Source organism: Semicossyphus pulcher, unplaced genomic scaffold, assembly GCF_022749685.1.
Source record: "Semicossyphus pulcher isolate SPU_LCO1_2020_fin unplaced genomic scaffold, fSemPul1.0.p SCAF_7, whole genome shotgun sequence".
NCBI classification, from domain to species: domain Eukaryota; kingdom Metazoa; phylum Chordata; class Actinopteri; order Labriformes; family Labridae; genus Semicossyphus; species Semicossyphus pulcher.
In genome coordinates, this window is record NW_027211748.1 from 5462168 (window position 1) to 5474660 (window position 12493).

General features: G+C 41.6%; 1 protein-coding gene across 2 annotated transcripts in view; it reads left to right on the plus strand.

Moving 5' to 3' along the window:
- Nucleotides 1-6587, plus strand: part of slc1a7a (solute carrier family 1 member 7a) — a 47781-nt gene extending 41194 nt beyond the window's left edge. The window contains exons 9-11 of one of the 2 annotated variants that reach the window (XM_069684464.1): nt 2003-2137; nt 2377-2481; nt 6320-6587. In XM_069684464.1, the coding sequence (XP_069540565.1) occupies nt 2003-2137; nt 2377-2481; nt 6320-6587 (508 nt within the window). The remainder of the gene's footprint in view (nt 1-2002; nt 2138-2376; nt 2482-6319) is intronic. The other variant, XM_069684465.1, reaches the window with a different exon arrangement.
- Nucleotides 6588-12493: the final 5906 nt, after the last annotated feature.

Consider the following 12493-nt stretch of genomic DNA (forward strand, 5'->3'; position numbering starts at 1 on the left):
CAAGTCTATAAAAGTGAGTTTTAAGAAGAGATTTAAAATATGTCACCGATTTTGCGAGCTTTATCTCCTCAAGCAGGTTGTTCCAAAGCCGAGGGGCCGTGACGGCAAAGGCACGATCCCCTTTGGTTTTAAGCCTCGACTTTGGAACGACCAGAAGGCCCCCACCTGAGATCTAAGGCTACAGACTGGCTCGTATGGTGTCAACAACTCTGTGATATAGCTTGGAGCCAAACCCATGTGTGCTTTAAGTGATCAGTAAAATCTTAAAATCAATTCTAAAAGTAACTGGAAGCCAATGCAGAGAAGCCAGGACTGGGGTGATGTTATGTCGTCTGTTAAAACCAGTAAGAAGCCTAGCTGCTGTTGTATGTCTACACATTAAAGCACACCAGCTACTTTGTAATATCAACATTTATCTGCATGTGTGTGGTTCAGTGGTTAGCGCTGTTGCCTCACAGCTACAAGGTCACCGGTTCAAAACGTGCATGCGTGGGTTCCCTCTGAGTACTCTGGCTTCCTCCCACTGTCCAAAGACAGACTCGTAAGGTTAATTGGTGACTCTAAATTGCCAATAGGTGTGAATGTGAGTGCGAAAGGTTGTCTGTCTCTATGTGTCAGCCCTGTGATTGACTGGCAACCAGTCCAGGGTGTACTCCCTCCCCCTACCCCCCTGGGATAGGCTCCAGCCCCCCACGAGGATAAGCGGTATAGATAATGGATGGATGGATCTGCATGTGTCAATTTATCATGTAACCAGTGAAACTAGTTGAGGGCCTGATACCAACTTAATCAATCTAGACAAAGACTATTTACTTTAATATGATTAGCAGTATCAAGAACTGGCTGAGGCGGAGTCAGAAACATAGTTAAAAGTCCCAGTGATGTTATACTCTATATCAGCACTCATGGAATGCCTCTTGTCCAATCAGATTACTTGGTCGGTTGATAATGTGTAATGTCATAGTGTGATGACAAAATAAGGCGTGATAAATACATATTTAAATGTGCTTATTAGCTATAACTAACACTGCCTGTCTTTCTGCTGTTGCACATATTTTAAACTGTGCCTGTGTTATTTTTGCATTGTCTCTCCTGAAACCAAAATAATAACAAATTGTACAAAATCATGCTGGGGTTTCATCTTATCCTAGGTGTGAATGCTTTGCCCATTCATTCAGGGTTTTGTCTGAGAGATAAAATTTTCACATGCTAATGTTAATAGATGGCATTTCATATGCCCTGTGCGCTGCTCACCAGGAGCTTGCTCAATCCCACAATCTCACTATCAGATGTAGCAGGACGTACTGTCAGCGACGGATGAAAGAAGTGTGAGAATGCAGCTTCAAAACAACAGCCGGTCCATCCGATTCCCGGCCCTTATCTGCCGCGGGCCCTATGCAAGTGCATTACCTGCATCAACGATAGTTACGCCACTGAACAGAAGTATTAGGAATTTTTTCTAAATGTGTTTTTTCAACTGCTCTAACGTAATCTAATCTAATAAATATGCTTTCCGGGATGGGATGAGTGTGAAGTGGACTCTGAGAATGATCACTTACCTTGAACAATTTTCCTCATCGCTCCCTGTCACACAACCAACAACAACAATACAGGATGACAGTTTTAGGTCAGAAGTGTCAAGCTAACCAGTCTGACATCATCACCTCCCTGCAATATAAGAAAATCTGTTTGAGGAGGCTACTTGAGTGACACAAGGTCAAAATGGTTGATGGGTAGTCGGTCCTCAGCACAGAAATGGATAACCTTTTTGTAAGCAGATAATGTGTTTTGTGTCAAATATGAATCAGCTGTCTTATAAATGTACTGTTGTGCTTGTTGCACTTTGAAAGGGTAACGAAGCATGAATTAGAAATACTTAATTCTTTTACCTCTGCGTTTATCCCAAAGAAAAACTGATCTTTCACTTACTAGGTTTAGAGCGATAAAGACCTTTGATGAGGACTGAACGTTAAAAAGCTTTCTCCTCTCTCTGTCCTCTCAGCATCACGGCCACTGCAGCCAGCATCGGCGCCGCTGGGATCCCGCAGGCCGGACTGGTAACGATGGTGATCGTGCTGACCTCCGTGGGTCTGCCGACCGATGACATCACTCTCATCATAGCTGTTGACTGGGCTTTGTAAGTGAAGGGTTGACCTCTCCTGCTGAACGCAATCAAGGCCACCTAGTCACAAGTGGTTATGACATTTAAGTGTCCTCCAGTAATTACATACCATAGACTCTTCCTTCCTTCTATACCCTCCGCATTGCGCAAATCAACTTCATTAGCACTTCAATAACATGCCTTTTAGATTATTTATTATATCCTGTTTCTCAAGGTTTCATCAGCAGTGACTGACTTTTTATTTCATCATCCAGGGATAGATTCAGGACCATGGTCAACGTGATGGGTGATGCCCTGGCCACAGGCATAATGGCTCACATCTGCAGAAAGGACTTTGTCAAAGAAGGCGAGCAGGTGAGCACATGCAAGGACGAATGTGTGAATAAACCTGTGAATTCTGAGGCTGCAAACCATCCTGTTAATGTCCTCTTTGAAAAAATGAAAGATTGAATTGAAGCAGATTTAAAAGAGTAGTTTAACATTCTTGTGAAAAGGCTTATTCGCATTCTTGTTGAGGGATCAGAAGATGAAAGAGCTGTGCAGGGGCAGCGTCCTTCGAAGGACGCGGTCTACTGAGAATGAGCCATTTGTAGCCTGTGTAAACCACTAAGACCAAACACCAGCTGTTCCGCCCTTAAACCCGGTCGCCAAGGGCGGCTCCTGACGCATAGCAACAGGTAGCTAGCGGGCTAACTAGCTATCATAACTAATGTCAACCAACAACCTATCATTTTAAAGATAATTTGTTTCATTATTTTTAAAACGTGTAACGCTAGCTTTTAGCAGTGGCGTTTTTACATGTACAAAATGGGGGGGGGCACCAGCTACCTCAACAGAAAGGCTACATACCAATGACTTTATATATAGATGGACGTCTCCATCTGCTCCCATTGTACGAAAGTGATGCCAAAATAGCCCCTGTGATAGGCACTGCCATCTTGCCATGGTTAGATCATATGGAGCCAGAGCTGCGCAGTAGAGATGGGCGGGTGGCGCCGCCGTAGCCACTTCGGCTAACCAAAAGGCACTCTTACCGAAAACAGCAAGGATCTTGCTCGCCGGCGTGTTTAACAGCAGAACAGCTTCTCCGTGTTGGTCTGAGGTTAACGTTCACAGGTATGGAAACGTCAATGACTGTAGTGATTGTTTGCTGGAGGAGATTGTCTGTGAAGCACTACCATGCTCTCACTTTGGCAGGCGATCTAATTTGAGCCTATATATAAAGATATATGCCATTTTAGTCCACTGTGTAATACTTGGATCAGAGTGTGTCTCTGCCTCACCTGTGTGTAAAGGCGCACCTAACCATCATCCCCATACCCAGGCCTTATAGCGATCCAAAGACACACATATTTATTTCAGCCTGGGACAAGGTTTGAAAATGTGACATCATAGAAAGCAAAAGATTTCATTGGTCAAGTGTGTATTTTCGCAGACGGGATGTCGCAGAAGACAGAGCGCATAAACAAGTTGCATCACCACTGTCACAAGCCTGAATTAAATATGTAATATTTAAGCCGACACAACCGAGCTCAGAAGAAATGAATAAATAAATAAACAGCAAAGAGCTCAACACACTGAAGGCCACAGAAACGTGAAGGCAACTATGCCATTCTGTCACCATCTATATAAATCGATCCAGCACAACATTATGGCCAATGCTGGAACCATCAGCACAAAGGCAGGATGATAAAATACGCTTTCACTCACCAGAGCTGAGCGTCGGGAAAGGCGAGTATGAAATCCGCTTCGTTCATTTTCTCAAGCTAGCTGGCATTAGTTAAGATAAACGTGTCGTCCCTCTTCTTGTCGATACATGTCGCCGCCGCGCCAGACAGATAGCCAATCAACTCTGAGATATGAAATTATGCTGTAGTGGTGCTACGGGCTGTCAGCCCCACTTCTCATCAGAATTGCGCGATCTACGTTGAATACAGAAACACTCACGTAAAATACACTCTGCACTGTGAGAGAGGAGCGAGCCCTTTCACGCCACCTGAGGCATCTCCGCCATCTCGTTTCTACTGGTGCGCAATGAATCTTGGGATACGTTGGGCCGCGAAGGATGCTCCCAATGGATCCTTCGCGTCCCGGGAAAAGGAGGACGCATCTGAAGTTGCCTTCGATATTGGACAGCCTTCGATGCCACACTGAGACACAATCAGCCTTCAAATGCGTCCTTCGCAGCCTGGCTGCAGCCCCTGAACTGGGACACAGCTAAGGAGAGGAAGGAAAGGAAACAGGAGGAGGCGGGCCAAGACATGCCTGTGCATGTCTATAAATCAGATATATAAAAAAGCACTGAACTTTTTCTTTACTTCTTTAAATGTGTGTCTATCTAAACTCACAGTTAGACTTGCTGTATCCCTCACAAATGTTATGCTAAGCTAGGCTAATTACCCCCCACTCTAGCTCTAGATAAAACACAGACCGTGTGATATCGATCTTATCGTCTAACTCTCAGCGAGGGCGTAGCATTGGGTAGGGATGGTATGGGGTGGACACGTCCCTACCAATTATAGGAAGTTACTGAATTGTTCCTACCAATGATTTTGTCCAAAAATGAATATATGATATGTGCAACCGTTGCACTGTCAACCTGTGGAGGAGTCGTGCATGAGACAGCCATCACTCTGTCACTGTGAACAAGGACTCCTACTGTTCAGTTCACACACTTCACTGAACTGAAATGCAGCGGAACAACATGTCTCATAATCAAATGACCACTTTTTGTGCTGCCGCCGCGCTGTCCATTTCCTGTCCAGTTAATTTTAATATTATACACACATTTGAATATTATACATACTAAGTTAATTAAACTTGCTGCCCTGATGTCTTTTGCTGCAGTGGGACATTTGAAATGAAAACAGAAGACGTAACAGAAGTTACGTTTATCAGTTATAATTAATGGATAAAATAAAGGATCAAACCTATTCACTGCTACAAGTACAAGTTACTGAGGTGGAGATAAAGACAGTTCACATAGTAAAGTAGTTTATTCTTTTCAGTTTCAAGCAGTGATGAAACAATTATCATTTGTTTGTGATTCATAATTCCTTCATGAGGCAGGGTCAGAAATCATTCTGTCCTCACTCTCTGTCAGCGAGACTCCCCCGACACTACCAGCAGATATAATGACATGAATAATCATATTTTAAATCTTGACAGAAAAATCTTTTAATTAAATAAATTAAGAGTTTTTGTCCCCACCAATGTTACAATGAAAACTTCACCCTTGACTCTCAGTAAGAAAGTAAACTACTGTGTTGGCACACATTTTCCTTCTCGTATTTCTTGTGTATTTGTGTGCGTCTCCTAACCTTGGCTTCAGGAACAGATCAGAGCTTCCTTTAAATAAATGATTGGTTATGGGTAAAAAAGTTTTATTTTTTACATTTCATCTAGTACACAGGTGAAATCAAGTGTCAGGGTCGCCCTGCCTGTAGCTTTGTCATTCATCATTTAGAGTTAAGATCAACACCCTGTATTGTCATTGTAGAGATACAACTACATTATGTTTGGTGACTCACAGGCCAACTAATGTTTAAATAAATGAATGGCAGCAGCGGTTTATAGTACAAAATGTCAGGCTGATGTTGTACAATAAAAAGTGCCTGTTCAATCAGTTTCAGGAGCTTTAGAAGGTGTGTGTGTGTGTGTGTGTGTGTGTGTGTGTGTGTGTAGGAGGGGGTGATGGATGCTACAGCTCTGCAGTCAGTGAGTCCGTGTTATTATGCTCCTGTATCTCTGACCTGATGAAGCGGACCAACAGACCGTGTCCTGGGTGGGTTGGGTCATTACTGATGCTGCTTTGTGGAGGCTGAAAGCATACACAGTGTCCAGGTCTGGGAGCTCTGCTTTGAGCTGTTTTGACCCACCGGGCCAAGGCCTTCCTGTTCTGCGCAGTGCAGCTGGCATACCACACAGTTGCAGAGTGATAGAAGAGACTTTCTATGGCTCCTCTGTAACAGTTCATCAGAGTCTGCTCTGGGTTTTCTGAGGGAGAAGAGGCTCTGTTGGGCTTCCTTCACCAGGTGGGAGGGGTTACGGGATCATGCCAAATCGTTAGTTATGTGGATTCACAGGAACTGAATGTTACCAGCAGGAGAACACATTTTATCTTCACAGTCACTTTTTGTTTTCTGGCACAAATGAGTCTTTTTACTAACTTCTTCTCTGTGATCCTTTCACCCACCAGGTGCCTCTGATCTGTGAAACTAAACCCATGATAAGCATCCAGCAGATGATGACCTACCAGAACCAGAAGAACGGATGCTACCAGCCGCCTCCGCCGGGCAGCAAGCAGGACCACCTCAGCCCGGACGTGGCCCGGCTCATCCAGCTGGAGGAGGGGATCAGGCCGATAGAGAAGAAGAAACACGCTCACTCCTCTCACCACAAGAGAGAGCACAGGGACAAGGACCACTGCGCCGTAGACATGAACGGGCTGGAGACTAACGTATAAACAGCAGCCGCCCTGATGGCGGTGCCCCGGCTCATCCACGGCTGCAGGAGAGGGAGACAAATTAAAGATTGAGGTGACAAAGATCACGCAGTTTTCCCCTCCGACATGGAGAGCGGCCAGGAGTGGATGAATGCAGATAACCCTGGAGAAAAAGACCATTTTTTTCTACTTATCTACCCACATTTGATTGTGTATGTTTGTCTGTGTGTACATATTTATCAGAGTGTGTTATTCGGTACCAGCGGTGACAGTGTCACTGCTCTGAGCTGATTGTGCTCGATGTTTCAGGTCTGAGAGTCAGCCCAGCTTATGAAGCACACAATAGTTAATATCAGATATTATTAAAGGAACCTCTCCCTCTGTGGACTCCGGGGGAGAAAACATGTACTCATATCTCTTTCTTTTCAGTATGATCTGGTTTATTTTTAGGATGTTATTGGTCGGGGTTTTGTATATTTCTTTTTTTTTTTGTTGTCATTCTGTCATTTATGAAGAAACTCAGGAAAAATGTTGCCTGCTTGGAGCATTTTTCCAATAGATTCACTGACTCAACAACAAGCACAACACAGAGAGAAGAGAAGATTAAAAACTATTAATTGAACACACAAATGCAGCAGGTTTTTTTCCCAATTCAGGATTAAAAAAGACGGGATTGTGTTTAATTTCCAGCAACAACTTTCCCTGCACTTCTCTGCCTTGTTGTCCTAAGACTAAGTGGTTAAACTGCCTCATACATGCCTGCAGCACTGTACGCTCGCAGATTCAAGGTGAAAAAACACGATGAAGGTCACAGTGAAAAAGAAGACGTTATGTTGCGGTCTTGGCATCCCATTGTATTCCCTCTTTGCCTTAAACAATCAAAGGAGAAGCATACGGGACCAGTGCGCCCTGAAGGAAGGACGCCGCATCAGCAAAACAACAACACAAATCGTACTCTGAACTCTGTCTATATGTATGTATGATATATGCTGTACATGTGTGTATTTTAAAAGTTTTAAAGAAATGTAGATTTTACTACCATGTCGGTATGTTTTCAAGAGCTGCCATTCTGTATTTGTTAAAAGGAGCATTTCACTGTAGACTAAAATTTATAAAAATGTACCAACTCTGTACAAAAGAAAACATCAAGAAGTGGAAAATATATTGAAAACGTATAAATAGTACACTGTTGGAGTTATTTATTTAATGGTTTAGAATAACAAATATCATAAACTCAAACAAAGGTTCCAGTTTTATACATTTCAAGGACTAAAAACTGCAAGAAAAATGCCTTTATTTTGAAATCCGACACTGCATGAAAAATACCTTTATTTTGAAATCTGACACACTGCAAGAAAAATACTTTTATTTTGAAATCCGACACACTGCAAGAAAAATACCTTTATTTTGAAATCCGACACACTGCAAGAAAAATACTATTATTTTGAAATCCGACACACTGCAAGAAAAATGCCTTTATTTTGAAATTCCACACACTGCAAGAAAAATACCTTTATTTTGAAATCTGACACACTGCATCTTCACTCATAATGTCATTCAGAGGACGCAGCTGTGCATGGAGAAACAAATGAGCAATTGTGATGTTCAAACAGGATTAAATCCCGGTGAACACGAACGCCAACAGGCGGTCAAATGAGTAAAGAGAAGAGATTGACAAAGTCGAAGAGAAACGCGTTTGGGAATATTGATGGCTCATTAAAATGTGTCTGGTGTGATATCTCCATATTGACGCTCACCGAAGCCCACTCATGAGATGAATCATATAAAATAATTGTAAAGAGTTTAGAACACTTATGAAATGTATCTTCATGTGAAACCCACTTATTTGTAGGAGTGTTTTAATATGAAAAATGTTAAAAAAGTGTGTTATTGTCCTAGTGTAGCTCCAACTGCCCTGGGATTTTCTTAAAAAGATACTTTAAAGTTTATTAATTTAGCGTTTCTCACAGAAGTTACATTTTGTCATCTTATAACTTGTAATAAATCTCACAGGATGCGTTATCACCTCTTAGCATGGCTGTAGTAATGGCATCCAATATAGAGGGGAAAAAAACACTTTCAAAAGTAAAGGAAAGAAAAGATTTATACAATAAGACACGATAAGATCAGATAAAATACGATACAATAAAATAAGACACAATAAGATCAGATAAAATACGATAAAATAAGACACGATAAGATCAGATAAAATACGATACGATAAAATAAGACACAATAAGATCAGATAAAATACGATAAAATAAGACACGATAAGATCAGATAAAATACGATACGATAAAATAAGACACGATAAGATCAGATAAAATACGATACAATAAAATAAGACACGATAAGATCAGATAAAATACGATACAATAAAATAAGACACGATAAAATCAGATAAAATACGATACGATAAAATAAGACACGATAAGATCAGATAAAATACGATACGATAAAATAAGACACGATAAGATCAAAACTTGGAGTGCACCAGATGCATGATATTAAACATGATATACTGTAGATTACACTCTGTAACAACAGAATGAAACATATAGCAAACCAGAAGGCAGCTGGCCCATGGCTGTGCAAAGAGGTGTGCTAAAGCTCTCAGTGGCAACAATGGTAACCTTGGACAAGGACTGGGTTACAAATATCAGAGCAACACCATTAGAGCGGCAACCTTGAGGAACAAAATACAGGAAGTGCAACTGCCCGATTCAGCCCATACAAACACTAACGGTGATGTCTATCCAAGACAACTTTATTATAACACATAACTGCACCTCAAAGAAACATGATCATTTCCTGTTAATCTGACGTGGAGTGATACTCAAGTTACAGGTTAAAAAAAACATTGTAATTCTTTTTGACAGAAAAAGTCCGACATGCTTCCAAACCCATAATCTAAATTTCACCAAATAGAAAATGTGTCGGTCATAATGTTCTCCAATGTTCTGTACATGTTGGAGCAGTGCGTTTATATCAGCCATTAATGAAGTGACCATAACAATAAGAGACTGCAAAGCCCCATCTGTTAAAGATAAACCTATTAACATGCTACAAAGCATCCGTACGGTTGTGATGGTAACATAATTGGTTTCTTTTATTAATGTTTCTGAATCATTATCAAACATGTATGTTAATACAGTAGATCATACTTCAATGTGTCTAATCCTGAAAGAGATAATGATTTCTTTGTTTGCATAGATGAACAACAGGAGCTCCGGTGTTGAACCAATGACGAGTCTCCACTCCTCTGTGCAGCAGAGATCAGCTGGTAGAACTGAGTTACTGACTTACCTCGCTTTCCACAGACTAAAACACACATTTAACTTACAGAAAGGATCCCGCACGTCGGCACAGTGACGATCTGAGATCTAATTACAACCTTTTTATAAAATATGACGTCAACTAACAGAAACACTTTTTTGCTTAAGAATTTTGTTAATTTTAGCGTTGAGAGGGTGACGGAAGTGATGATTGAAATGGCAGTTCTCAGAAATCATTCATTTTCATACAAAAATCATAAACACGGCGCTTTATGTGCTGTGTGATGTCAACAAGAAGGTTTAGAGACATTGTAAAGGGAGCAGTTTTTGACCTTCTCCACAGAAGAAGAAAAAAGCAGACTGTGCATGCCCACGTGCTTAGGCTGTGAAGGCAGAACGACTCCTGGATGCTGACATACTCCAGTAATACCTGACGGAAATGTGTTCTCCAAAGAGAACATGGTAGCTGACAGGGTTGAGTGCTTGACTCGAATGCAGCCGCCATGAAATCAAATCCAGCACAACCTATTTTGCAGGAAAATTTCCGTTGGTGACTGTGATGAACTGCTCACTTCCTCAATCATTTTAGCCGCTGTGAGGCTTTAAAATTCTCAATATGTGTGTGATTGTGTGATGAATCTTGTGACAGAAGCAGGTGAAGTCTGCTCGAAACATAAACATTTAATCGTCTTCAAATAGTCCGTTTTGAACGTCTTTTCAACGGGGGCCACAATCGTTATTTAAACATCTTTTCAACGGAACAGTGCTCACTGGGGCTGGTCTGAAGCAGATATTAACAGTTATGGAAACCTCATTGAACTGTAGTGTTGGTGTTAGTTACGTCTCCTCTCACCATTCCTCCTCTACTTCTGAACAGATCGGCTGCAGGAGCCGTATTTGTCAACAGAGCTGTCAATCATCCTTTTTACAGCATCAAATAGCTCATTAAAATAAACATTTGGACATAAATCAGCATGATAAGAACTAACTATAATGACAGAAACCATGTTTAAGAAAAATGTATTTGACGTGTATTTTGATTTTATAGTTTGACTCATGTCAAACTCACTCACTGTACTAACTCTACGTACTCGTGTTTTTAGCACTAGCTTAGCTTACAGTTAGCTTATGTTATCAAAGTATTGCAATGGAATAATCACATAAGATGAAAACGAGGTAAAAGCACCAAACATCCTGTAAAAGCATGATTGTGTTTTTTTTACTTCTCCCCATCCCAGTGGCTTTCCGCCAGGTCCGTTAATGGCACCTTAAAAGCATCTGACTGAGGGGAATCTTGGGACATTAGGGATAAACGACTTTGCTGTTATCCTGTAAATGCCACATGTGGCCACAGCAAACATTATCATCTTACTTTTAGAGTGAATGGACCTCTTGTGCACAGTGGTCTGGTGTTTTTGATGTTTATAGAGGCTGCCAATTTCAGCCTTTTAATTCCCCTGAGAAGAAGGAGTTTTTAGAAGCCCTTCATTAGGTCCGATTTGTTGAAATTCTGCATTAAATATGTGTATCTGCGCCTCTCTGAGGCCTCTAAAAGCTCAGACCAATTATTCAATTTGGTCAGAATAAATTGGTCAGCCTGGCTTACCTGACTGCTGACTGCGTAACTACCAGCCTACTTGCAAGCAATCTGTCTATTCACCTGTTTAGCCTGAGCAGAGTCTAGCTGCTAAAAAGCTAGAGAGCTAGTTTCACAAGAGTGTCAGAGAAAGGAAGTAGGCATTGAAACGGTTGGATATTTTCAAAGCCTACTTTGATCTCAAAGGTTTCTTCTTACCCAGGTGTAAGTTTAAAGAGGCCTTTTTATCTCAAGTATTTTTTAATTTTAGAGATGTCTCTGCAGGGCTTGCCGAATAAGTAGACCTCATATGCTCTAGAGAAGAAGGAAGGGTTGGCAGTTATTATTTCTATGTGTATATTAACGCTGTTAATGCTTTTATTCTTTATTAGAAAGGACAGTGGATAGAGTCGGAGATGTGGAAGAGAGAGTGTGTACGACATGCAGCAAAAGGACCAGCGGTCGGAGACTGTGACGGAGCAGCTCCACCAATAGGGACTTCAAGCAGCGACGGCTGAGGGACGGTGCCCGTGAAACATTCCATCGGGTTGCCGTAGTGACAGAAATCTAACGTCACTAATGTCTAATGTCATGATTTGTAACAATGGCTACTTCTGCTTCTTGTGAAAACCGCTGGCAATTGATGACATGTCTACAAAAAACAGGAAAAACAGTCAAATTAGCGGGTACAAATATACTAATAATCCATACAACTGCTAAAGGTAGAATCCAATATAAAAGAAATGACCGTGTCGTGAAAGTTGTACTGACTACAGCAAACCAGTCTTTCTCCATAAGTAGACAGCTGGGCTACAAGGACAGGAAGTGTGCAAAGTGGAACAGTGGCCGTAGCCGTTCCTTCAGCCATCGCTGCTTAAAGTCCCTATTGACTGCAGGCAGCGCACACACCGACACACACACATACACACACCAAACTTTTCCTTCTCAGCCAGCATCTCTAATCACCTCACAACTATCCTTCTTCCCCTCTCCGTTTCCATAGCACGACCAAGGATGCTCAGAAGTCCTATTTTTAAGCCATACAGCTCTATGTGCACTTACCTTGAAGTGCGCTA